Genomic DNA, 27,143 nt, shown 5'->3' on the forward strand with positions numbered 1-27,143 from the left:
GGTGATGGTGCAGGGGCACAGGGCCTGGACTGGCTACTCCTCTGTACCTGCCCAACCCCTCCCCCAGCCTCATTGTGTGTTCATCGTGTGTCATGGGAAGGGTCATGGACTGCCAAGGCTTCTTGGGGAGGATGAACCAGGTTCCTGGGCCAGGTAAGCAGGGTTCTGGGGGCTCAAGGCCCAGTTCTGTCACCAACTCAGGGCCCTCTCGGAAGGCTGCTCTGGGCCTCTTTTCTTTGCCTGTGACGGATAAGCACTGTGAGCTGTAGCTGAGGTGTTGAGGCAAGTTGAGGTAGCAATGAGTGGGCAGCGCTCTAGAGTTCCTAAAAATCTGGCATTTAAAAATGAGCCATATCCTGGACCAAAAAAGCAAACCTTACAAATTTTAAAAAATGGAAACCATACAGAGTATGTTCTTTGACCAGATGGAATCATACTAAACATCAAAATAGAAAGGAGTTTCTAAATACATGGAAATTAAGCAACCTAATTCTAGATAACCCACATGTCAAAGAGGAAGACATGAAAACAAATACAAAGCACTGAATAAAAATAAAAATATAACATATTACAGTATGTGGGATGGGGTGTTCAGTTGGTTGAGTGGTTGACTCTTGATTTCAGTTCAGGTCATGACCCCAGGGTTGTGAGATTGAGCCCTGCATTAGGCTCCCTACTCAGAAGGGCATCTGCTTGGGATTCTCTCCCTCTCCTGTTCCTCCCCATACCACTTGTGTGTATGCACTCTCTCTCCCAATTTAAAAATCTTAAAAATATATATATATGGGGATATAGTTAAAGCAGTGTTGAGAAGAAACTCCATAGCACTAAATGTTTACATCGGAAAAGAGGAAAGACATTGATAATCAAAATTCTGACCTCAAGAACCTAGAAAAAGAGCAAATTAAACCTGACGAAAGACTAAAGGAAATAATAAAGAATAAAAGTCAATAAAAGAGAAAATAGGAAAATGAGAGAGAAAATTAATAAAAAAAACCCTCTGGTTCTTCGAAAAAATGAATAAAATTGACAAACTTGTAGCAAGATTGGCAAACACAAAAAGGGAGAAGACACAAATCACCAATATCAAGAATGACATGGGATATTACAACACATGTGTTGCCACTGGGAGAATAACAAGAGAATGCTAAAAACAACTTACTTTAACAACTTAGAACAGACCAATTCTTCAAAAACCACAAACTAACAACTCAGGCAAAATAAAATAGATAATCTAAAGAGTTCTATTACAGTAACAAAATTTGTACTTAAGCACCCAAAGCAAAAAATCTCCAAAGCCAGATGATTTCAGTGGAGAATGCTACCAAACACTTTAAGAAGAATTAACACCAAATTACAGTTATTTCCAGAAAATAGGAGAGGAAGAAACATTTCCCAACTCATTTTTTGAGGCCAAGATTGCTTCATATCAAAGCCAGACAAAGAGAGCACAAAAAACAAAACCAAAGACTTGGATTTCCCATGAACTTGGATGTATAAATACTTAATATACTAACAAGTTGAATTTAAAAATATATAAAAAGAATCATATATCTGTTGGTATGCAAGGCTGGTTCAGTAGTCACAAATCCCTACCATATCAATAAGCTAAGAAAAATCATATGAACCTATCAATTGATGCAAAAAATGCATTTGACAAAATCCAACATGTAAATCCATTCATGATAAAAACTCTCAACAAACTAGGAACAGAAGGGAACCTCTTGAGCCTCAGAAAGAAGACCTACAAAAACCTACAGTTAACAATATACTTAATAATGAAAGACCTAAATTGACTGGAGGATATTACTGAAGCTAAGTGGGAGGAAGAGACCTGGGAGTAGGGAAGGAGGGAACAAAAGCTGAGCTATAAATTTCCCCCTTTTAGTTTACTGGAATAGGAATAGAGGTAAAAGTCTTACAAACTAAGTTTATTTCCCTTTAACTGGGAAGCCACTGAACAGGTGAAAGTGGCATATATGGATTATATTCCCATATGGTTTAGGTAGTATGTTCTTGGGATCTTAAATGTTTTGGAACAAGGCTGCTTATATATATATGGAGCAATAATGATGTAACAACTAATAGACAACTAATATTTACTGAACACTTACTATGTGACAGGAACTAAGTCCTTTACATACATTAATTAAGTTTTCAGAACTTAGTCTAGTAAATAAATAAATAGTAAATAAAGTCAGAATTTGAATGAAAATAATAATAAAAATAATGAAAGATTGAATACTTTGCCTCTAAGACTGGGAACATGGCAGGGATGTTCTCTCTTACCACTCTTAAATAACCTAACACTGAAGTTCTGATCATTGCAATAAAGCAATAAATAAATAAGAAAAAAAAACATACAGATTAGAAAGCAAAGAATAAAACTTCCCTTTTTGCAGATGACATGATAGTCTACTTTGAAATTCCCAAGAAATTTACAAAAACACCTCCAAGAACAATGAATTCAGCAAAGTATCACATACAAGATCAACACACAAAAATAAACTGCATTTCTACATACTAACAATGAATGTTTGAAAATCAAAACTAAGAGCAGAACACAATTTATAATTACCCCCCTCCTCCAGAAAAAAAATAGCAAAAACATGTTCAGGATCTAAAAGCTGAAAATTACAAAATGATGAGGAAAGAAATCAAATAGGACTTAATAAATGGATATATATCATGTTCATAGTAAAAATCTCAATTTCCCCCATTATAGGTTAATGATCTTTAGGCTTAATGTAACTCCTAGCAAGGTTTTTACTGACATAGATAAGCTTATTCTAAAGTTAGTATTTAGAGAGGCATGGACCTTAGAATAGCTAAGACTATCTTGACAAGGTAAGTGGGAGGAATCATTCTACTCAATATTAAGGTCTATTATGTAGTACATTAATCAAAACTGTGATATGGGCAGAGGGACACACAAAAAGATCAATGGGAAAAAAACAGAAAACCTCAAAACAGGCCCACATAAGTAGAGACAACTGCTTTTTGAAAAAGTTGCAAAAGAAGTTCAATGAAGGAAGAACAAACAGTATTGGAGCAACTGAACATCCACAGGAAAGAAAATGAACCTCTGTCTAAACCTCATACCTTATATTAAAATTAACTTAAAATAGACCACAGGCTTAAATGTAAAACTATAAAAAGGTTAGGAAAAAACATAAAGAGAAAATCTTGGGGATCTAGAACTAGACAAAGCATTCTTGACACCAAAAACATGATCCATAAAATTGATAAAATAAATACCAAATTTAAAACTTTGTGAAGATCCTGTTAACAGAATGAAGAAACTACAAGCTGGAAAAAAAATTTTTATAAACCATCACCTAAGGACTTGCATCTAAAATATATAAAGAACTCTCAAATATACAACAGTAAAAAAAAAAAAAAAAAAAAAAACAAAAAAAAACCTCCAACAATCCAATTAGAAAATAGTCAGATGGCAGATGGCAGAATGCCAAATAATGCCAAATAAGATACACAGATGGCGAATATACACATGGAAAGATGCTCAACATCATTAGTCATTAGGGAAATAAAAATAAAACCACAATGAGATAATACTGCATATCTATCTGAATAACTAACATGAAAAAGAGTGACAACACCAAATGCTGGTGAAGATGCAGAGAAACGGTATCACTCATACACTGGTGGTGGACATGTAAAATGGTACAGATACTCTAGGAAATCATTTGACAGTTTCTTAAAAAGCTAAACATACAATTACCATTGTGCTCTTAGGCACTTATCACAGAGAAAGAGGATTATATTCACATGAAAGCTTGTACCTGAATGTCCAAAGCACCTTTATTTTTAACAGCAAACAACTGGAAACAACTAGATATCCTTTAAGGTTATACAAACTGTGGTACACCCATATCATGAACTCAGCTTTACAAAGGAACAAACTATTGATGCATGTAACAACTAGATGACAAGGGCATTATGCTGAATAAGAAAAGCCAATCCCATAAGCTTAAGCTTACATACTGTATGATTAACATTTTTGAAATGAAAAAATTTTAGAAATGGAGAATAAGTGGTGGTTGCCAGGAGGTTAGAGTTGGGGAGGGATAGTGGGTCTGGCTATAAAAGGGCATCAAGAGGGGATCCCTGGGTGGCTCAGCAGTTTATGGCCTGCCTGCAGCCGAGGGCATGGTCCTGGGGTCCCAGGATCGAGTTCTGCATCAGGGTAGGGTCCCTGCATGGAGCCTGCGTCTCCCTCTGTGTCTCTGCCTCTCTCTTTCTCTCTGTGTCTCTCATGAATAAATAAAATCTTTAAAAAAAAAAAAAGGGGGGCATGGAGGCAGCTGTGTGGCTCAGTCAGTTAAGCATCTGACCCTTGATTCTGGCTCAGGTCATGACCACAGGGTTGTGAGACTGAGCCCCAGAGTGGAGTCTGCTTGAGATTCTTGCTCTCCCTCTGTTCCTCCCACTCCTCTTTAAAAAAAAAAAAAAAGAAAGAAAAGAAAAAAGGAGGGATCCTTATGGTGATAAAAAGGTTTTGTATCTTTATATCAATGTCAATATCCTGGCTGTAATACCTAGTATAGTTTTGTACAATGTGATCACTGATGTAAAATGTATAAAGGATACAAAGAATCTCTGTATTATTTCTTACAACTGCATTTAAGACTACAATGATCTCAAAATAAAATTTTTTTATTGTTTTTATTTTTCAGTAGGCTCCACACCCAGCATGGAGCCCAAAGCAGGGCTTGAACTCACGACCCCGAGATCAAGACCTGAGCTGAGATCAAGAGTTGGACACTTATCCAACTGAGCCACCCAGGTGTCTCTTAAAATAAAAAGTTTAATTAAAAAATACATTTTTATTATATAACCATAAGATAAACTGAGAATATTGGACTAGATCAGTGATTTCATGTTTTCTCTCACATTTTAGTGGCCCAACAAGGGCAAAAGAGAAAGCTCAGGGACCCCCATTTCCTGTCTCTACCTTTTCCACCAGAGCAATTTTACTTTTACTAGTTTAATATGTCAATCCTTAAGAACATGGTGCTTGAAGAAAGAGTTCTGTTGTTCAAAAGTCTAACACCTGCAATGGTTTGGAAGATCTAAGGGCCTGTGGTCTCTATATCCCTACAACGATCAGGTTCTTGCTCAGAACACAGAATACGTGCTGCTTCCCTAAGTTGGGTGGAAGGGGTATATCTAAATCTTCTTTCCTTTCAATCAGATGAGTCGTGTGTGGTACAGCTAGCTGGAAGGCTTCTGAGCTCCCTATGTAGGATGTGTGTGTTTCCCTGCAGAACTCAGGACTGATTTAAAAACTGTCAAGTATTGAAGTTCTTACACAATTTCTAAGCCTTAGTAGCACTGCCATTTTGGTAGCAGCAAAAGATAGCCTGTAGCCTGTCATCCTGCAAGGGCAGAAAGAGAAGGGGCATGGCAAAAAGGAACAGGTGTATACTCCTTAGCAAATCAGAGTTTGCTCACCAAGGGACACAAATTCCCACCTACCATGGACAGGACATGCCACAATGACCTAATAAGGAGGGCCTGGCGGGGGAAGGTGACTAGAGGCAGGCAGTTCTGCGCTGCTGGCAGTACGAGAGCAGGGAGGGAGGGCCTGATGATCAGGAGGCAGATCCATACCCCAGGTCTCAGAGCCTCAGTTTCCATGGAGATGATTCCTGGTGATGAGATATTTTTCCCTTTGTATGTTTACTAAGAGCTGCTGCACCAGCCCTGAGCACTCTGCGCTGACATCTCGTTTTGTTCTCAGAACACCGTGAGGTAGTATTGATGGTTCTGCAACTCAGTCATCAAAAAACAAAACATTCCCCCAGCACAAAACCCCAACAAGTGTATTTAAAAATAATAATAATAAATAGAGGCACTGTCACCATTTCTCTCAGTATTACTAAGGGAACTAAATGTTGTAATGAGCACGTAGAGACTAGTACCTGGGTTCTTCCACAGGTTTTATCACCTTCTCTTGCAATACAATTCAAGCATGAAGAAGTCAAAAGAAAGACTCCATGTCCTTTCCTTACCCACTTTAGGGGTGTGGGGGGTCATGGAGTAGGCAGCATGAAGAACAACAGCCCTGCCCTCATGGAGATCACACGCTCGTGCGGGGGAGACCAACTCTAATGATAAAATACCCACTTATTAAAGCTTAAAAGGGTGCTACAAAACCCCCAATATGGTGGGGGGCAGGAGAGGCTTCTCTGAGGAACTCATGTTTCAGGGGGAATTGAAGGAAGAACAGGAGCCGGCTGTGTGAGGAGGTTGGGAAAGGTGCTCTCGGCACAAGGGACAGCTCTGAAGAGGGAAGGAGTTAAGGCATGGTGGCCCAGGCATAGCAACTAAGGGGGAAGTGGTACAGGATAGGGCCAGAGGGGTTAGGCTTTAGGCCTCTCGTCAAGGATTTTGTTTTTTATTCTAAGAGCAACCAACATTCACTGGAGGGTTCTGGGTATTTTTCAGATTAAAAAAAATTTTTAATTGTGGGAAAATACATATAAAATTTAACAACATAACCAATTTTAAATGTATAGCTCAGTGGATTCATTAAATATTCAGATTACTGTGCAATCACTACCACTACCCATCTTTAGAACTCTCCATCTTGCAAAACTGAAACTCTGTATGAAATAATAACTCCCTATTCTCCACTTTCCCAGTCCCTGGCATCCACTATCTCATCTCACCTAAGTGGAATCATACGATGTTTGTCTGCTGTTAGCAGTTTATTTTGCTTAGCATAATGTCCTCAAAGTTATTCCATGTGGAAGCAAATGTCCACCTTTTCTTTTCTTTTTAAAGGTGAATAATTGTAGGTATAGGCCACACTGCACACTTACCACTGTATGTATAAACTACATCTTGTTTATGTATGCATCTGTTCTAGGTATTCATGGATACCTACATGGCTTCCACCTTCTGGATGTTGCAAAATAATGCTTTTATGATGTGAGTGTACAAATATCTATTCTGGACCCTGCTCTCAGCACTAGTGAAGCAGAATTTCTGGATCATATGGTAATTTAATTTCGTGAGGAACCACAACACTGTTTTCCATAGTGGCTGCACCATTTTATATTTCTACCAAGAGTGCACAAGGGTTCCAATCTGTCCACATCCTGGATAATGCGTGTTATTTTCTGGGGTTTTTTTGGTAGTAGCCATCCTAATGTATGTGAGGTGGTATCACTGTAGGATTTCAAGCCAGGGTTTTAACCTCAACTATGTTTTAAAAAGACAGGTCCCATGACTGTGAGAAATTGACTGAAGGGTAGGTAGTAAGCTGGAGGAGAAGTAGGGAATCTCCTTTATGTAGCACGTAAAGGCTGCACGGAAGAGGGGCAGAAATAGACGGGTGGCCACAACCATGGAGGCAGGTGGTTTGCAAGCCTAAGAGGAGTGGAGTGGGTTCAAAATGGTTATTGCTAATTAGATAAAATACAACAAAGTTTCTAGGCAGTTCTGATGACTGGGACTTTACAGTGATGTCCAGCTTCCTCTAAAACCGAGGAGGTCAATGCGGATGGCAAAATGGAATATAAAGTGAAAATAATGGGGTCTAACTATGTAACAACAACAACAAAAGCATTCACCTAAATGCCTTTTGAACACAACAGTCTGACTATGTACATCATCAGTTGGACAGAGTTGAACAAAAAGAATTGAAAAGAGATTGTATTTGGAACTTTACTTGGTTGATTTGTTCTTTGTTGATACTGATGTGGCAGTTCAGAAACTCTGTGTATATGTTAGGATCAAACAATTGAATAAATATGTTGGTGCTGTTGGAAATTGGAGTTCTCACCACAGAAGAGAGATACAAGCACGGAATAAAAGAGTAAGAAGCCCATGGTGATTAGATTAAAAATGAAAGCCTCAGTTTAACATTTAAGAAAAGGCCTTAAGGAAAGAGCTTCCAAGCTCTATGCATTCACTGAAAGGGCTGGGAAGCCAAGGTATCCTCAGTATTAACAAGCACATTCAGGGCCCAGGTTTTGGTTCTTAAATATGATTCCCCACTAACAGAAGTCAAGACTTCTGAGAAAACCGGCTGATTTCAAGGCAGGGCCAAGGAAATGACAAGGTGAGGCTGGAACATCTCACTGTACCAGCAAGTATGAGATGCTTGACCAATGATGGGGACATGTCACAAGGATAGAGGAGGTAGTGTGAAAGGGTTTCCACTGGTCAACTCCTGAACAACAGCAACCAGAGAATGACAGAAACAGACCATAACCTAGAATACAGAAGAATCCTTATGTCTATACTGGTATTTTAAAAAATAAAAAGTAAAGGGGACAGGAAGAATAGGAAACTCTTTTTTTTTTTTTTTTTGTACAGAATGCTGATTAATGTGGAAAGAATGCCTAAGATAGAAAATTACCCTCTTCCAGGCGTCACTATTTAACGGACTCAGGTGAGAACACTGACAGATGCTGAGACGGCTAGATGAAAGACCACTAGGAAGCAGAGTACTCAATGTCTGCTGGTAGAATCCCGCAGATCACTTCTTAAGCATGAAGGAAAATAGACACCTTTACTAGAGAGGGAGCTGGGAGATACTGTCATAACCAAGTGATCAAACTGAACAGAGCCAACGAGACAGACGTCTGGGCTTGATGTGAGATGCTGAGGAGAACGCAGGAGTGCTCTTGTTGAAAATGTTCAGTCTGAATCAAAGATGACCAGATAACCTAATAAATCTGATCATGAGGAAACAATCTGAACATTCTACACAATAAATGACTTGGAGTCTTCAAAAATACCAAAGCCGTGGAAAACAAACATCTGGAAAACTGTTCAGGATGAAAGACAATTAAGGAGCCATGAAAATAAATGCAATATGGGATCTCTGGTTGGGTAAGAAAAAACCCTCAAACCAAACACTCAAAAAACTAGCTAAAAAGGACACTGCATGACGGCTGCAGAAATATCAATGTAGATGGTGTATTAAGGGATACTCCCGTATCTGCGCTACATTTCCTGAGTGTGAGAGCTGTGTTAAGATTATAGAGAATACCCTTGTACGAACAAGGAGCTACTGCTGAAATATTTAGGGGTGAAGGTTAACAAAGCCTGGAGATAATTCTCAGGTGGTTTGGGGATCCCTGGATGTCTCAGCAGTTTAGCACTGCCTTCGGCCCAGGGCATGATCTTGGAGACCTGGGAACGAGTCCCGCATCAGGCTCCCTGCATGGAGCCTGCTTCTCCCTCTGCCTATGTCTCTGCCTCTGTGTGTGTGTGTGTGTGTCTCATGAATAAATAAATAAAATCTAAAAAAAAAAAATTCTCAGGTGGTTTAAGAACAGAATGGCGCACAGAAAAAATAAGCAGATGTGGCAAAATGTTAAGAACTGGTAAACTTCGGTGATAGGTATATGGGTGTTCACTGCAATATTTCTGTAAACCATCTTTTCTGTAAGGTAGCAAATTTCAAAATAAAAAGTCAGGAGAATGAGAAAATGAGCCAGACTGGGAGAAAATATTTGCAAAACACATATATGATAAAAGATGGTTAGCTAAAGTATACAAAGAACTCTTAAAACTCAACAGTAAGAGAACAAACCAATCAAAAAATGCCAGAGATCTGAACAAACGCCTCACCAAATAAGCATATGAAAAGATGCTCCAGGTCATCATAGGTCACTTGGTAACTGTAAATTAAAAGATACTACTACACGCTAATTAGAACGGTCAAATCTGAAAAACTAATACCACCAAATGCTGACAAGGATGTGGAGCAACAGGAACTCTCATACACTGCTGGTGGGAATGTGAAATGGTACTGCCACTATGGAAGCCACTACAGCAGTTTCGTACAAAAATAAACATACTTGGGGCTCCTGGGTGGCTCAGTTGGTTAACTGTCTGCTTTTGGTTCAGGTCATGATCCTGGGGTCCTGGGATAGAGCCCCTGCTGAGCAGGGAGCCTGCTTCTCCCTCTCCCTCTGCCCCCGGCTCATGTTCTCTGGCTTACTCTATCTCAAATAAATAAAATCTTAAAAAAAAAAAAAAAAAAAAAAAGGTAAAGGTTAAACATACTCCTACACTGCCAATAGTGAAGTGAATGTAAAATATGGAATCTGAGTGAGAATGTATATTGATGCAGGTTCTTCCATTATAACAAATATACAGTAAGCTGATAGTGGAGGCTGTGTCGAGGTGGCTGGAGGCAGACCTATTCATGTAAATTCTCTGCGCTTGTTGTTCAGTTTTGCTGTTAACCTGAAACTGCTCGAAAAAATTAAGTCCATTTAAAAGAAAAAGCTGGAGGTGGAGACCAGATTAGGCACACCTTTTCTCCAGGAGCCTATTCTTACTGACTCCATTGGCCTGATTCCACCTCTCCCCTGTAGCCACCGAAACACTTGCGGACTCAGGCTTACATCATTTTACTTCACGCGGCATTTCCCATGTGAATCTTCTCTTAAAATAAATTGAAAAACAAAAAAGAGAATTGAGAAATGGCTATGCCCAAGAGACAAAGACCATTCTATTAATTTTTCTTGGCTCTCTGAACTTCTCCACCCCGTTCCATTGTTTCTTCTTTTTCCCAGGGAAAAGCCATCCCTTAGAAGTACCTGTGGAAGTCACCCAGGTGTTCTGAATCGATATAATCATCCAAGTTCAGGGTCAAATCTGATACCTGCTGTGACCCAAATTCCTAGAAAAATGAAAACAGAAAACGAGAGACGGGATATTTCTGGGCTAAGGGGAGAATAACAATTAAATATTCAATTTAAAGAAATACAGATGCACAAAGAAATATACCAGGAACATCTGTGATATGTGAAACACCCTTCTGATGCTTATTTAGAAATACTGCCTTTCTGAGGCAGAGCCCAGTAAACCTATTTCCTGGGCACAGGCATATAACTGAGGTGTCAAATGGATGCACGTCTTTGGCTTAGAGGTGGGCAACATGGAAAAGCAGGCCCAGCAAGGGGCAGACATCTCCCTAATGAGGGGGCAGCAGATGCATCAGTGGTTCATTAGAAGGGGCTCTAGGGCCTGGAGCATAAGTCAGCACCTCATGCAGCAGCAGCTCATGTCTGGGGTGGTGGCAGCAGGACTAGTTTCCATGGGGTGGTTTGAGGCACTGTCTTGAAAGCCCAGACTTGAACCTGTTTTAGAGAAACAATTCCTCCTAACAATTCAATAAGCTATCCCAGTTCTATTAATAAACCTAGTCTAACTAACTTGAGGGGATTTCTATAACTAAGAACCCTGTCTGATACAAGATCTAAATGTTCATCAAAACAGAAAAGGATAAGGTGAACATAAGAGAAGGGATGGAAAAATGAAATAAGATAAAAACACAGCAGGAGGCAAACCATAAAAAACTCTTAACTCTAGGAAACAAACCGAGCGCTGCTGGAGGGGAGGGGAGTGGGGGTATGGTAGGTAACTAGGTGATGGGCATTAAGGAGGGCATGCGATGTAACTGGGTGTTGTGTGCAACTCATGATTCGTTAAATTCTACCCCTGAAACAAATAAATACACTCTATGTTAACTACATTGAATTTAAATAAAGGGAAAAAAAAACAGAAAGGGATAAATTATGGTATTACAGAAAACTACATAGTAGTTAAAATTAATAAGGTGTATCTCTATGCATTCCCACGTAAAGACCTCCAAAATATATTGAATGAAAAAAGCAAGGTACAATGCAATTTTATATGAGCACATGGAGATAACCAGGACAAACTTAAGAAGACAGTCACTGCCCTTGTGGTGCTTACAGGCCAGTGGCGGAACACAAATATCAAACCAAAGGATAACTACATGGTTACAAACTGTTGTAAGTACCAGCAAGGAAATAAAAGGATGAAGTAGAAAGGCATAATTTAGATTTTGCTGGCAGGTTAGAGTAGGTAGTTAGAAGGGAAGAGGGTGCATATGGGGTGGCTCATGGCGGCAGGGAAAAGTTTTCCATCCCTGAAAAGGAGAAATGTAAGGGCACCAGGATAGCAGAGAGCAGGCTTCTCTAAAGGACTAAAAGTAGCCCCTTGGGCCTACAGTATGCTTTTTTCATCCCTATTGTCACTGAAAGGATTTACCCTAATTTATGTAATCATTCCCCTGTGATGGAAAGTCCCTCCCTTGATAATACTAGAAGGTGAACCTCTTTGAGCACAAAGCTGTTCTATACTGAGGATTCCTGTCTTGGTTCCAAGAGTAAGGTCATTGGGTAAAGTCCTCACAAACATTTAAGGCTCTTGATCTGTACTGTTAAATGAGTGACACAAAAGTGATCCCAATGTCCTCTCCCACCAGCAGATGCCAACACATCCCTGAGACTCACCAGCACATTGATGATCATGCTGTTCTCTACAGTGACAGCCTTCACAAGGAGCTTTCTGGACCCATCCTTAGACTCATACCGGAGGACATACAGGTCTTTATTGCTGTTCCATTCAGCCGGCAGCAGTTCTGATTTCTTATCATTGGGACCTGGCTGAGAAGACACCAGGATTGAGAGAAGTAAGTTCACAACCTCAGAACACAGAGCTATGAAGGATTTTAGAGATAATCTAATCCCACTTCTTCATTTCACAGATGAGGATATGGAGGTCAAGAGAAATAAAATGTCCAAGTTAAGAGGTCTGGGACTTAGGTCTCTGGACTCCTGCTCCAGTACTCCTTCCCTTGTAGCTGACTGCCTTGATGACACAGTACTAGAACCTGTCCAGAATCTGTAGCCTTGTTTTAGTAAGAATCTCCTCTCCACCCCCCCGCCAAGAATAAGGCCAATTTCCTGAAGGGATAATGTGAAATTCTAAGACCATGTTTTTTCTAAGTTCAGAACTGGACCATCTGCAACAGGATCACCAAAGTGTTGACTAAAAATAAAGATTCTAGGGTAATCCCTTCCATACTGTAGTGGTTTCACAGAAATTATGAACAATTTTCATACACAAATAAAATATAGCATATGTATGAGATAAAACATTATCAAGTGGATACCTGTACATGTGCCACCTGCTTAAGAAATAGAACACCACCACCACCAAAGCCTCAAGTACAGTACTCCTAATGAATCTCTCTCCTTCCCCTCTTGGGTAATCGCTACTCTGCCTTTTTAAAAATTTCTTTACTTTTCCTTATAGCTGTGTTACTATACAAAAAAACCTAAAAATATACTGCTTCAAATGCTTTTGAATTTGTATCACCTTCATCACTTCCTTTTTCGTTCAATATTATGAGATTTCACTGTGTCAAAACATTTAACCATATATAGTCCACTATGCAGCACTCCATTGCAGTACAGTTCATGGCTGTATATAGTGTGGAGTTTATGAGCATGCTGCAAGGTACACAATCACTTACTGATAGATATGTGGACTGTGTACAGGTGAGCTGTTATAAATGATGCTGCTATGAACACTTGTGCATACATCTGCTGACAGGTGGATGAATTTCTATAGAGTATTTGTGGGAAAAGAACTTTTAATTTCTAAGGTAAAGTCAATGAGAGTTCTTGTAGTTCCATGTGGCCAGCAACATTGTCACTGTCCAATTTAAAAATTTTTGCCAACCTGGTGGGTGTAAAAATGCATCACTGTGTGTTGTGAGGTCTTCTTTTTCCTTTTAACTTATCCTAGGACTTTCCTTCTACACCCTGAAGTTTGAGAAATCGTTTTTGAACTATTTCTATAGGAAAAAGTAATATAGTGATTTCTAGGTGGGGAAAGAGTTCTTAAGATCTGCAAAAGAAAAAATGTACTATCTTTGAGACTATTCTAAGTTTAAAGCTTCTTTTCAACGACAGACACTGCAACAGTATCAGACAGCAACAGGCCAGGCGAGAGTGAGATATTTGCCATGGTTACAAATGAAAAAGAATTAATAACTAGCACATTAAGGGAATGCCTGGAAAATGAATGATGATAAAGACTGGAGGGATCCCTGGGTGGCGCAGCAGTTTGGCGCCTGCCTTTGGCCCAGGGCGCGATCCTGGAGACCCGGGATCGAATCCCACATCAGGCTCCCAGTGCATGGTGCCTGCTTCTCCCTCTGCCTGTGTCTCTGCCTCTCTCTCTCTCTATCATAAATAAATAAAAATTAAAAATATTTAAAAAAAAAAAAAAAAAGACTGGAAACCTGGGGATTCCTGGGTGGCTCAGCAGTTTAGCGCCTGCCTTCGGCCCAGGGTATGATCCTGGAGTCCCGGGATCAAGTTCCATATTGGGTTCCCTGCATGGAGCCTGCTTCTCCCTCTGCCTGTGTCTCTGCCTCTCTCTCTCTCTCTGGGTCTCTCATGAATAAATAAATAAAATCTTAAAAAAAACAACAACAACAACTGGAAACCCACTTGAAAATCTGGCAAAAGATATGAACGAGCAAAAGAGCAGACAACTGTATATAGAGGGCTATTCAACTTTATTGGCACTCAGAAAAATGTAGGTTGAAACAATGGGTGCCATGTCACGCCCATCACACTGGTATTACTCATTTCTTGATTTTTTTGTTCATATAGGTGTGAGGACAATGGGGACCCCCAGACACGGCAGGTGGCCACTGAAACTGCTGCAAATCCTCTGGAAAGCAGCCTAGCAGTATGTGGTACCCTCAGGTAAGCTGACACCTTTTGACCCCAAACCCCCATTCTTGGAGGAAACCTTGTGCACAAAGGCACAGGGGACATGACAAGGGATCTTTGTCATAACCTAGTCATGAACAACAAAGTGGAGGTGAAATAAAAAAAAATAAGCTCACAATGGAAGACTATATAGGAGCTAGAAGGAACAAAAAGATCAAATTGTAACACCACAGATAAAGGTAGAAAATAGAACTTAAAATATAACTTAAAAAATAGTGGTACTTGGGTGTCTCAGTGGTCAAGCATCTTGCCTTTGGCTCAGGGTGTGATCCCGGGGTCCTAGGATTGAGTCCCGTATCAGGCTCCCCACAGGGAGCCTGCTCCTCCCTGTGCCTATGTTTCTGCTTCTCTGTGTCTCTCATGAATAAAATTCTTGCATACACACACACACACACACTTAAGGGGTGCCTGGAAGGCTCAGTCTGTTGGGTGCCCGACTCCTGATTTCAGCTTAGGTCCTGATCTCAGAGTCATGAGTTCAAGCCCCGTGTTGGGCTCCACACTGGGCATGGAACCCACTTAAAAAAAAAAAAGTTTATATATATAAACACATAGAAAAACTTAAATTTTTCTTAGAAATTAAGAAAAAATGAGATTTATAGCCAGGTACCATCTATGTAAAAAAAAATTTTAAGACATACAAAAGTAACCTATATATATTTTTTTCAATACCTATTTACATGGCTAAACACAAAGCAAGTAGATTGGAAAGCTCTGGACTCAGGAAAATATGGTGGGAAAAGTTGGACCAAAGATGAAGAACAAGCGCAAGAGACAAAAGTTCGGCACCACAGTCCTTACACACACCAAGGACAACAAGAGGCCAAGAGCAAAAAATTGTGGGCCTCTCCTCTCTGATCACCCTTGGTACTCAGGAGTCCAATGGGAGAAGTGGTCCCAAATACAATTCAAGATGTTGCAACTGGTGTGGTTTCAAAGCTGGCTGGATAACAAGGAAACTGACAGCCTGAAGCAAAGAAATGAGACTGACAAAAAACGAAAGTGATACAAATCTGCCAAGTGAGAAAGAGAAACAACAATCCCTCACCTCCAGCTGGGTACATTTCCCCTAATAGGTTTAGTAGATTCAAGGTTTACTCTGGAAGCTAAGATTTTGATAACTGTGCCTTGTGTTTGTTCTGTCAGAGGTCTTTGAGTTTGTATGTATATCTTTCACATACAGCATATAACCCACCAGAAGTTTTCCTTGGAATATAGATAATCCTGCCTGCTCACTCTCCTACAGACTCTGGCTTGTGGGCAAGAGAGAACCCTGGGGTTAGATGAGGCTAATGCCTCTCACTGCAGGGGGACTGATGGTCCCAGCCCACGGGCCTGCTCTGATATAAGGCAGATGGAACCAACAGGGATCAGCCCTGGTGATATCAGGTCAAATAGGGCATTTCAACCGTCTTCTAGGCCCCGACATCAAATATCAGGCCCCCCCAGAAAGCTGCACCTGGAAAGTGGCCAAAGCATATGGCTGTGTAGTTGAACACCCTCAGATGAAAAATTTAAGGGATCAGAGGGGCTGAGAATCACCTAAGGTCACAGTAACTCAGATGCAGAGCTGGGTTTGGCATTCAGAGCTCCTGGCTGCTTGGTCTACGGCTGGAAATTTTTCCCAGCCAGGGGACTGGCCTCAGGAAAGTAAAGATAGTTGTCTACAAAGGCAAAATCCTGGGGCTAGAAGCATTCTGCAGTGGCTATGAGTTTATCCCAGGGTCTCTCTGGGCTAAAATGCAACCAAAAAAACACAACCAGATCATTCTGGGCATTTCCCCTCTTTTTTCATAACCTTTAGATTCCTACAACAGAAAACAAGATTCTTTTTTTTTTTTTAAGAAAACAAATTTCTTGAACTCCTACCTGTAGCCATCTCTAACCTTTGCCGCCTAACCCACTTGACACCTTTGTAAAGCTCACATGAGTGGTACTGACTTTGAAAAAGTAATCCAAATTCAAATTTTGGATTTTTTGTTGAAGCCAGTGGCCTCACCGCTCTTCTAACCATGTTTTACATACACAACCGCCCCACACAAGAGGAGATAAAACCAGAGGAGACCAGCAGACAATTCAGCTATTTAACTGTCAATATACTGTATAATGAAGCACACACTTTTGGAGCCTTCCTCTCTCATCACCTCTACAAGGGGTGGGGCGCAGGAGGTTGGCTGGAGAGGCAACATAAGCATCCTCTGAGCATAGAAGAATCTCAGCAGAGTCTGCTGGTCCCAGGCCAGAAAATTAAACTCTCTCTTAATTAATTAAACTAATAGATGCCTCTCTAAAGGGCTTCTACTCTCATGGAAGTGGACTTAGCAAAAGTCACAGGAGGACAAGTGCAACCAGAGCTTGAGCAGCACTGGAGACAGGGCACAGAAGCAAGATGACACATCAGACAGCAATACAAACACCCAACCCCAGAGGGCATGCCTGATTTGCCACTGGGCAGTGTCTTTCAAAACCCTCCTCCCTGGTCTCCCTGGCCTCCTGTAAGACATTTGGGACCAGCATCTTTTCCCGGCCTGCACGAACTCAACAGGTGGCACCATGAACAGAGTGGAATTAGATGGATCTTTAGGAATCAAAGATCTTTTATTTTTTAAAATCAGTGCTAAATGGGATTGTATTCTTTCTGCACAGTTCACCTGAAAAATTGGGGCCCAGAGTATTCGGCAAGGTGATGATGTCGAAGGAGGCAATGACCCATACAAACTGACATCCCTAAGCTGTCAGAACAACCCAGAGCTGCTGACAGGTGTGTGAAGGGACAATTGGTGGGAGCAGATCTGCAGTGATGACATGTCCCTGTGACATGGGAGAGAAGTGAGGGAGTCACACAGGCCCTTGGTAACATGTTCCTGTTCTGGGGGGAAAGATCCCAACTGTGTCAGAGCAGAAGTAGCTAGTTAGGAGTAAACAAGGTGAGGTCCATGAGCAAAGGCAGAGAGCAGGGCAGATCTGTTATATCTGAAGGACAGAGCAAGGGGTGGGGGGAACTGAGGGCCCACAGAGGAGCCCCAAAGGCAGGACCAAGTAAGTCTTCCTTCCCTCTCCAACCCCACTGCACTCCATGCCATTCTGTACATCAGCTTCCTGGATTTCCCAGGCAGAGCTGAAATGAAATGACCAGGGCAAGTTAAAGAGTCACACAAGATTAGAAAGCTAAAGTGGGGGCAGCCCGGGTGGCTCAGCGGTTTAGCGCCACCTTCAGCGCAGGGCGTGATCCTGGAGACCCAGGACCGAGTCCCATATTGGGTTCCCTGCATGGAGCCTGCTTCTCCCTCTGCCTGTGTCTCTGTCTCTCTCTCCTCTCTGTTTCTCATGACTAAATAAATAAAATCTTAAAAGAAAAAAAAAAAAAGAAAAGAAAGCTAAAGTGGGACAAGTGATGAAACATAAAGTTGCTGTTGGGGATACTGCCCTGGAGTGGGAGTCTAATACTTGTGGGTAGAGGCCTCCTCTCTACCCAATCCCAAGGCTTGAAATGCAGAAAGACAGGATAAATGGAATGGAGTGCAGAGTGGACAGTAAGACCAAGAACAGAGCTATTTGGGAGGAAAACGTGGTTCCTGCTTCCACGTGTGTGAGGCCTCTTCTTTTCCAGCCTTATACCCAGTCCCAGATTCCACATGAGGGGCAATGTATGTCTGAGCCTGGAGGGGGCTGGGGATGGGGGATGCTAAGTGTGTATCTGGCGTCCCTGTGAGATACTCAAGGTCTGGCAGGAAAAAAACAAGCCTGACATCATGACAGTTCTTGTGCTTTTGATGTGACTCCTGTTGGTGGGGAAAGTGTGAGAGGGAGTGGTGATCTCGTCCACTGCTCTAAAGGACAGAGGGAGGGGCGGCAGGGAGTGGAAGGGAATGCCTGGCCTCTCAGTGCTCGGGATGTGGACGCTGTGTCTGAGGAGGGATCCTTAAAGCTGTGTCAGGAAAGGACAACATAAGACGCTAGATGTACATCTAAGTAACTAAGAAAGGATTAGGGAGTTTGAGAACTGAAGCAGTTAGAAATGAAAGTAGGGCCCAAATCTCACCATAAGAGATGCAAGGGGTGAGGTGCCCTACTCCCCAGAGCTGATCTAGCTTCTGAGGGTGAGAAGGTGGTGGTGAGGGGCAGGCTGGGGCATCCCGCGTGTATGTGGAGTGGGTGGCTAAGAGGGTATCTACTCTGATGAAGTAGAAGAGAACTGAAGGGGCAGGAAGGCAGCCAGGCCCAGTTCTCACAGGAAGCTAATGTGCAGGATGATGTGGAGGGTGAAAGCAAGCCAGGGAAGGGGCAAGGAAGATGAACAAAGGCTCCCCCAAAGAATTACGCAGTAGGCAAGGCCCAGGAGTCCCAGGGCTCAGTGGGCGTGGACAAGGCCCCCAGCTCCCAGAGGCAGCCTGAGGATGGGCGAGCAGGAGGGGCTGATCCTGTAGGGAGGGCAGCTGTTGGGGAGGTAATCTTACCTGGCCCTCACATCCCAGCTGCAGGAGTGCACCTGGGGGTGGGGGTGGGGGTGGGGGAGCGGGAGGGGATGGGGTGGCTGCTGGCTGTTTCCCAGAACTGGAGCTAGGGATGACAGCGGCGGGTGGGAACCTCACGGGGCCCTTCAGTGAAAGGTGAAAGCCGTGTGGAGTTAAGGAAGGGCCCCTGAGGGGGGCTGAACAGGTCGAAGCTCACCGTGTAAGCGCGCTCGGATTCAGATTCACCCGTGGAGGCTCGAGTGGAGCCCCCCCCCCCTCCCGCCAGCGCAGTCCTCAGCGGAGCGACGCCCGGGTCTCAGCGTCAGGACCGCACGATCCAGGCTGTGCTGAAGCAAGCTTCCGTCCTCGGGCTTCCGAATCATGTAGTCCCAGCTGTGTCGTGAGGGGCGCCGGGCCGGGCACCCCGCACCGCTCCCTGGACCGACGGCGTCGGCAGCCCCCGGGGACCGGACTCGGGCGAGGCAGCGTCAGGCCCGCGCCCCGGACCCGGGCAGAAGACACCACCCCCCACCCCCCACCCCACGCCCCCCCCGCCACGGCTGGCTCTCCGGCCTACCTGGTCGCCGGTCCCCACGCTGTAGTAGCCGTGCGTCACCACCTCCCAGTGCAGAAAGCAGACGAGCGCGTCCTGTGCGGAGGTGATGGCCGGCGCCACCGACGCGAACAGGACCTCCAAGCCCGCCATGCTCGCCCCCGGTTTCTGCGGGCGAAGGAGAGGAGACGGTGCCGTGAGCCCACTCGGCCCCGCGATTGCCGAGGACGCCCCCCCGAGACTCCGCCCGCCCAGGCCTAGTCTCCACCTGCGGCCAAAATGGAGCCGCCCGGGGGCGGAGCGCGGCCGCCGGAAGTAGCTCCGAGCGCCGGCTCAGCAGCGCGAGCGCGCCGGCTGGAAACCGGAGCGCGGCACTTAAAGGTTCTGCTAGGCATCTCGCGGGCGGGGCGGGGCGGGGCGGGGCGGGGCGGGGGCGTGGTCCTTTAAGGCGGGAGTCTCCCTTTCCCCGGTAGCCGGGAGGGACCGCCCCCCGCAGGATGTTAAGTTAGATCCCCGAGGAGAGGCCACCTGGTTCTGAGCCGCAGACGACCCATCCGCAGAGTGAGGCGGGCATCTGCTGGTGGGGGAAGAGTTGACGAAATATGGGCAACATATATTCGTAATAATAGCCTGCACGTATGCGGTGCTTCCTCCGGGCCGCCTCATTCTAAATGGCTTCCTTGTACTCATTAATTTAATCATCACGACCTGACCCTCTGAAGTTGGAGTTCATGATAGCCTCGTTTTACAGAGGGGTGAATTTCACCGAGATGGCACAGCCAGCCAGCCAGTGCGTGGCAGAGATGGTACTGGAACTTAGCAGTCTAGCTCCCAGGATGACGCTTCTTCAATGTTTATTGTGTGCTGGATCCTGTGCCAAAACCTTTACATCGCCCTGTCCACAGCTCTGTGAGGCGTGTGCCATGATCATCCCCATTCTGAAGATGACAGAACCAGCTCAGAGAATGGAAGTCGCTTCCTCCAAGGAGACACAGCTGCTGCCCACAGAGCTGGAGCTCCTGATCCACTACCAACTTTCAATCATTTTTAATTTCCTGTCTCCATGATTTTCACCACCTACTATTTCTTCAACAAGTTTCTAAAAATATATGCATACAGCGTCCCCCCCCCCCCAAGTTTCTCGATTCCACTTATGGTTTTTGCTCAGATAAATTTAGTTTTCTCATTGCAGTCAGCACACTGTGGGGAGCCACTATCCTCTCTTGTTTGGATGTCTGCACCAGCCTCTGAACCGCCCTAGTCCATCTTTGTCTCCCTAAAGTCTGTTCTGTACTCTGTGAACACACACCAAGTGACCTCACTCTTCTGCTTAAAACCCTCCCGGGGCTCCCATCATACTCAGGGAAAGAAAGTCCTCTCCCTGGTCTGCAGAGACCTCCATATGGTCTGTGCCCCCACCCCACCCCACCTTAAGTCTCTCTGACATCACCTCTTCCAACTCTTCCCTCATCCCCTGCACTCTTAACTGCAATAACCTTGACTTCTGTCCTCTCGTGCCCACAAATTCAAAAGCAAAGCTAGTCAACTTTACCGTCTGAATCTGAATTCTGAATCTGACCACTTCCTACCACCTCTGCTGCCTCCACTCTGGTCTGATCCTCTGGCATCTCATACTTGGACGATTGCAGTAGCTTCCTAACCAGGCTTCCACTTTCACATGTTCTGTTCTCCAGGTCTTTGCCTTTACTGCTATCTCTGCCTGGAATGCTCTTTCCCCAAATATCTGCATGGTTCACTTCTTCATTTTAAGTGACTCTTTCTCTCACCTCCTACTGGCCTCCCCAGATGGCTTCCCTGACACCCATCCAAAATAACGTGTAATACTCTTTAATCCCTTCCTTATCCTGGTTTCTTTCCTGCAAAGCATTAATCATAACCTGACCTTATAACAGGTATTTGTTTGTTTGCTTGTTTATTTAATAACTGTCTTCCCATTAGACTGTGACGAGGGAGCAGAGAGCAAGTCTGTCTAGTGCACAGGTATACTCAAGTGCCTTCCTGGCTCAACATATACATATTGAATGAATGAGTAAATGAATGTTGAGTGAATGAATTATTGGTGTGGGCTCGACGTAACTGGGCCAGTCTCACCCCTTTGTGGCTCACCACTCACTTTGTTAGCTGGCCCCATACTGCTCCAAATTTTGTGTTCCTGGGACTCCTCTGGGACGCCCAGATTCCTGAACCCCATCTGCAGAGACTCTGAGTGTCTGAGGTAGAGTGCAGGTATGTTTACCACAATCTAGGTGGTGCTAAAGCTGGTGGACTCCTGAGATATACTGCCTGTGGCCTAAAAGCTGTTTACCCTTTCCACTAAGAAGCTCTGCACTTTTAAGCATCCCTGCTTTTGCTTGCTTTGTCTCTTCTGCTTTAAGTATCCTTCCCCAAAGGGAATAAAGGGGAAAGGAGAGAAAATGAGTGAAAATATCAGTGAGGGTGACAGAACATGAGAGACTCCTAACTCTAGGAAACAAACAAGGGGTAGTGGAAAGGGAGGTGGGCAGGGGGTTGGGAAGACTGGGTGACAGGCACTGAGGGGGGCGCTTGACGGGATGAGCACTTGGTGATATGCCATATGTTGGTAAATTGAACTCCAATAAAAAAAAAGTATCCTTCCCCAGTTATTGAAAATTCCACCAATCCATTCACTCACTCATTCATTTATTGATTTGCTAAATATCCAGAGGCTGTGTTACCACGGATGGTGATGCAATCTGTGCACAGCACAAAGGTGCCCACCCAATGGCAGCCCTATTCCTAAATGCTTAGGTGAACGAGCTCCAGTTCCTGCCACTATGGAGCCCACTGTCTAGAGATAAAGAAAATTATATACAAAGGAACCCAATGTGAAGACCATCATAACATAGGGGCACGTGGAAGTCTGTGTGAGCCCAGAGGAGACATCTAATTCAGATCGGGGTCAGGGAGGGCTTCTTGGAGGAGGAGGTGCCCAACTACACTAAACCATGATGGAAGAGTAGGAGGGAGTTGAGGCACAAATGGTATCCCCATAGAAGGGACTGGCACATGCAAAGTTATGGAGGTGTGAAACGCGGCTAATACTGTGTGATAGAAGATCAATGCTGCCTCTTGAGTGAGGCCTTCCCCCATCTCCTCTGCCCACAGTCAATTTCTCTGTCTTCAATTGGCATCAGTGGGGTGCTAAGGAACAGGCACGGGATGTCAAGAGCCATCAGGGGAGGGGAAGGAGATGAGGAGGAGAATTTTATAATTGAAACATTAGAATGGCTGGTTTATAATTAAAAGCAGACTGGTCAGTTTTATTATTACTTTTAACTTTCTTACAAAAGATGCACCCGCTCATTGCCTGTACCGGGGCAGATAGCAGATAGCTCCCTTACCCATCCTTAGTGGTTCAGCCACTGCTTTGCAGACAATTGGTTATAGCTTAAGTCTCACAGAACTTTGGTTCCCTGTAATACATCATCATCCCCGTGTTAGTCAGTGTCCCCTGAGAAGCTAACATGAGACAGGGATTTGACTGGTTTATTTGGGAGCTGATTCTAGGAAATAGCAGCAAGAGGGTAGAGAAGTGTACTAGGAAGCAGCCACTAGGTGTTATGTGATGAAGCCAGGTCCCTCTGGGCACCTGAGCTCAGTCCTGACCAGCAACTCTGGGAGAGACATGTCCCAGTTTTGTTCTGACTGAGGGTAAGAGAAATAAGGTTTTTTTGTTTTGTTTTTTGTTTTTTGTTTTTCACTCCCTCGTTGAGGGCTGCTTCTGGGGGGCATGAAAAGCCCTCAGGTAGAGAATCATAAAGTTTAGAGGAAGTAGCCTTTGGTGCTTAGAGATGACTGCTAAGAAGTGAGCTGGACACCATGGCATCTGCTATTCATTCCCCAGCCCCCCTCCCCAAGGGCGAGCCATGCCTTTGGTAGTTTGTGTCCTAGTACTCAGCATGGAGTAGATACTGGCACCCGTGTATTGCTAGAATGAGGTAAGCTCTGTCTCTTGCATTATGCTATGTGCCCTTTAGGCTGGTACTGTGTTCTGTCCACCCCTGAACCCCAGGGCCCTCCATGGATGAGAATAAATGAGAGGATCCTTTGGGACCAGAGGGTTGTCTGTGTCCTGCCCTTCATCCATTTGGCACTTTCTGTGGACTTACCACTATCAAGAGTCTTGGTTGTCCCTGTGAGGCCTGTGATTGGCTGAGAAGGGAAGCAGATGGAAGATGCCTCCCCCAGGTGGGCCCCTGCTACCTGGGCAGTGCAGAGCCCATGCCAGAGATGAGGGCTCAGGGTGATGAAAAGAACATGGGAGGTGGCTGCAGCCACCAGCATCTGGTTGCCAAGTGACAGCAGTGTGAGGATCTCAAGCTCCCTGGAAACTGTCTCCCTGGAAACTGTGAAGAGGTGAGTGGAAGGGCAGGGCCCAAATGGGCACCGAGATGGAGTTATTCAATACTGTAGGCCTTCTGCTTTTTTGGCCTAGCATCATTCTAACACCCTCACCTCCTCCAGGAATCCCTCTATGATTAGTAGTGTTCAGTACTGGAACCCACTGGATGGGTTGGAATGCAAAGATTAGGGAAAGCTACCTTCAGCTTTCAGAGAGTCTGGAAGTTGCAGGAACTGAAGGAGAGCACCAGCAATGATCACAGCTGCCTCTTGTCCTAAGGCAGTATTCAGGATGAAATCTGCAGGAAGTGGCTGCAAACCTGAACTGAAACTCTGGATCCACTGCTATTGGAGAGGGTATAAGGTGCTTCTGCTGCCTCCCATTGGCTGGATCTAACCCAGAATCCTGCTGGCAAGACATTCTGGAAAAGGGTGGGTAGGAAGGGGATGGTATTGTTTTTTAAGATTTTATTTATTTATTCATGAAAGACACAGAGAGAGAGAGAGGCAGAGACACGGCAGAGGGAGAAGCAGGCTCCACGCAGGGAGCCCGATGTGGGACTCGATCTCGGGGCTCCAGGATCACGCCCTGGGCCGAAGGCAGACACTTAACCTCTGAGCCACCCAGGTGTCCCAAGAAGGGGATGGTATTGAGTCTTTAACAGACAATTTGGCCAATTTTATCTTATTTAATTCCCTTAACTCTTTAAGGTGGAAACTATTATGACCTTTGTTTTAAAGTGAGATGAGTGAGCACAGTCAGGTTGTACAATTGCTCCTAAGTGATGCAGTCAGGATTTGAGCCAGATGGTATAGCATAGTGTAGTAGAGTATAGACATACACTGCTTCGCCGCATGGCTGTGCCCCATGATGGCATCGAAGGGGCTTGCAGACACACAAGCTCCGTGTTCTGAGGTCTACGCCAGAACAGGTGAGAGAGCTGAGTTTTTCAGACTTTGGCTGGAGGCTGGTAAGACTGGGAACAGGGAAAGGGTATAGGCTGGGGACAAACCATATAAGCCTGGGAAGCCTCTCCAACCACAGGGACAAGAGGAGGGTCCATGCAGAGACAAGAGAAGCCACAAGAGGGCGCCCGGGCCCACCCAAATGCCCACCCAGGGCAGCCACACAGGGTAAGATGCAAATCTCCCCTGTCCTCTTTCTACTGGGAGATTCAGGGGAGCCCTAGACTGGGGGCCCCACTGGAGGCTGTGTCCTCAGTGCGGTTAGAATCTTCATGCATGGAAATGCGTGCTTGTAGTTCTCTGCATTGTTCACCCCAAGGGGAGGCAGTCCTCAGGGAACCCTGGTCCCAGAGGTGAGAGAGTCTGCGTTGCTCCTCTCTGAGGCCATTCTTCTAGAATCCGCCACTTCCCTCAGCAGACATCTTTGAATCCATCCTTTCACAGACTTGGTCCTGATCCTATCTCCCGCCCCCACCTCAGCTATGTCTAGCCCCAGCCCCAAAGTCCCCTCAGGCCCTTGCCCCTCCTGGTCTGGCAGGTAGCATGGGTGATTAGCCTCATCTTGGAAGGCCAGCAGCTTTGCCTGCTACTCCCCTAATTAGAACATCAGTTTCTTGAGTGTAGGGATGTCATCTGTTTCGTTCACTGCTGCCATCCAGATCCTAGAACAGTGCCTGGCATACATAGTGATTCCTAATAAATATTTGTTGAATTAATGAGTAAATGAACAAATGCATAGGCTGGAAGTGTCTAGATCTTGGAGTCAGGTAACCTGTGTTTACATCTCAGTCCCAGTGCTTACTCTCTGTGCGACTTGGGCCAAATGACTTACCAAATTATCAGATAGGGATTATAATGGTGTCTCCAGCAGGATTGTCAAAAGGATTCCTGGAGATGAGGTCACAAAAGCACCTCCCACAGTGCCAGGCCCATGGCAGGGACTCCTAAGCAGTGGCTCATTATTTGAGCTAATGAGCCCTTGGAAAGCAGCTGCTATTTATTGAGGATTTGCCATGTGTCTGGCAGTAGGCTTATATTCTCCAATTCCATTTTCTTTTTTTTTTTTTATTTATTTATTTATGATAGTTACAGAGAGAGAGAGAGAGGCAGAGACACAGGAAGAGGGAGAAGCAGGCTCCATGCACCAGGAGCCTGATGTGGGATTCGATCCCGGGTCTCCAGGATCGCGCCCTGGGCCAAAGGCAGGCGCCAAACCGCTGCGCCACCCAGGGATCCCCTCCAATTCCATTTTCTTAACTATTTTGTGAGAGGTTGAGGAGCTCAGAGCTCAGAGGGGTTCAATAACATGCCCAGAGTCACAGAAGAACAGGTCTGAGAATAAACTTAGGTTTATGTCCAGGTGTTGCTAGATTAGACTTCTTGTGTTCAAGTCCTGCTCTTTTGGGCATCTTTTTTCTTTCTTTCTTTCTTTCTTTCTTTCTTTCTTTCTTTCTTTCTTTCTTTCTTTCTTTCTTTCTTTCTTTCTTTCTTTCCTTCCTTCCTTCCTTCCTTCCTTCCTTCCATCTTTCTCTTTCTTTCTTTCTTTCTTTCTTTCTTTCTTTCTTTCTTATTTTACTTATTTATTCATGAGAGACACACACATGAGAGACACAGGCAGAGGGAGAAGCAGGTTTCATGCAGGGAACCCGACATGGGACTCGATCCTGGAACCCTGGATCATGCCCTGAGCCAAAGGTCAACTGCTGAGCCACTCAGATGCCTCTGGGCACGTCTCTTAATGGGGAGATGTCAGAAGGGGCAGAAGTAGGCCACTGCATAGGCCTGGGCCAGTCTTTCAGATTTGGAGGAGCCAAAGACACCACCAACTGTAATGCTCCCTTGAGATTGGGGGACATGCCAAAGCCTCTGGAACCTGCTTTTTTAACCACAGCACCACCTGAGCCCCCTGGGCCACACACTGAGCCATTTCCAAATGTATTCTTTGGACTCCACCTGGAGCTGGATTCACAATAGTCAGGGAGGCAGCACATACACACACACACACACACACACACACACACAGAGCTTCAGAGGAAGAAAGGTTTGGCTGGCTTTAGCTGTGTAACTTGGGCTAAGTTGCTCTGCCTCCCTGAGCCCTAATTCCTCAATTGCAAAGTGAAGGGTGATAAGAAGCATCCTGTATGAGGATCATCTAGAAAATGTCCATGGCAGGGC

The 27,143-nt window shown here is 44.5% G+C and overlaps 1 protein-coding gene and 1 long non-coding RNA gene across 7 annotated transcripts in view; one reads left to right on the plus strand and one right to left on the minus strand.

Moving 5' to 3' along the window:
* PSMF1 (proteasome inhibitor subunit 1) overlaps positions 1-23,928 on the minus strand; it is a 45,556-nt gene extending 21,628 nt beyond the window's left edge. Inside the window, exons 1-4 of one of the 3 annotated variants that reach the window (XM_038571863.1) lie at positions 23,771-23,928; positions 19,644-19,787; positions 12,315-12,467; positions 10,590-10,672 (exon numbers count right to left, since the gene is read on the minus strand). In XM_038571863.1, the coding sequence (XP_038427791.1) occupies positions 10,590-10,672; positions 12,315-12,467; positions 19,644-19,772 (365 nt within the window). In that variant the 5' untranslated portion in view covers positions 19,773-19,787; positions 23,771-23,928. Of the gene's footprint in view, positions 1-10,589; positions 10,673-12,314; positions 12,468-19,643; positions 19,788-19,887; positions 19,996-23,770 lie in introns of those variants that run through there. The other 2 variants (XM_038571862.1, XM_038571861.1) reach the window with 2 other exon arrangements.
* Positions 103-17,214, plus strand: LOC119877473. Of its 4 annotated transcripts, XR_005377718.1 has the most exons (6): positions 4,746-4,807; positions 6,896-7,026; positions 8,350-8,425; positions 12,290-12,493; positions 14,490-14,585; positions 15,309-17,214. It is a non-coding gene; the product is annotated as an uncharacterized LOC119877473 (long non-coding RNA). The 4 variants fall into 4 exon arrangements; XR_005377717.1 differs by lacking the exons at positions 4,746-4,807; positions 8,350-8,425 and adding an exon at positions 103-153 and having other exon boundaries at positions 15,309-17,209; XR_005377719.1 differs by lacking the exon at positions 8,350-8,425 and having other exon boundaries at positions 12,287-12,493.
* Positions 23,929-27,143: the final 3,215 nt, after the last annotated feature.

This window comes from Canis lupus, chromosome 24 (genome assembly GCF_011100685.1).
Source record: "Canis lupus familiaris isolate Mischka breed German Shepherd chromosome 24, alternate assembly UU_Cfam_GSD_1.0, whole genome shotgun sequence".
NCBI classification, from domain to species: domain Eukaryota; kingdom Metazoa; phylum Chordata; class Mammalia; order Carnivora; family Canidae; genus Canis; species Canis lupus.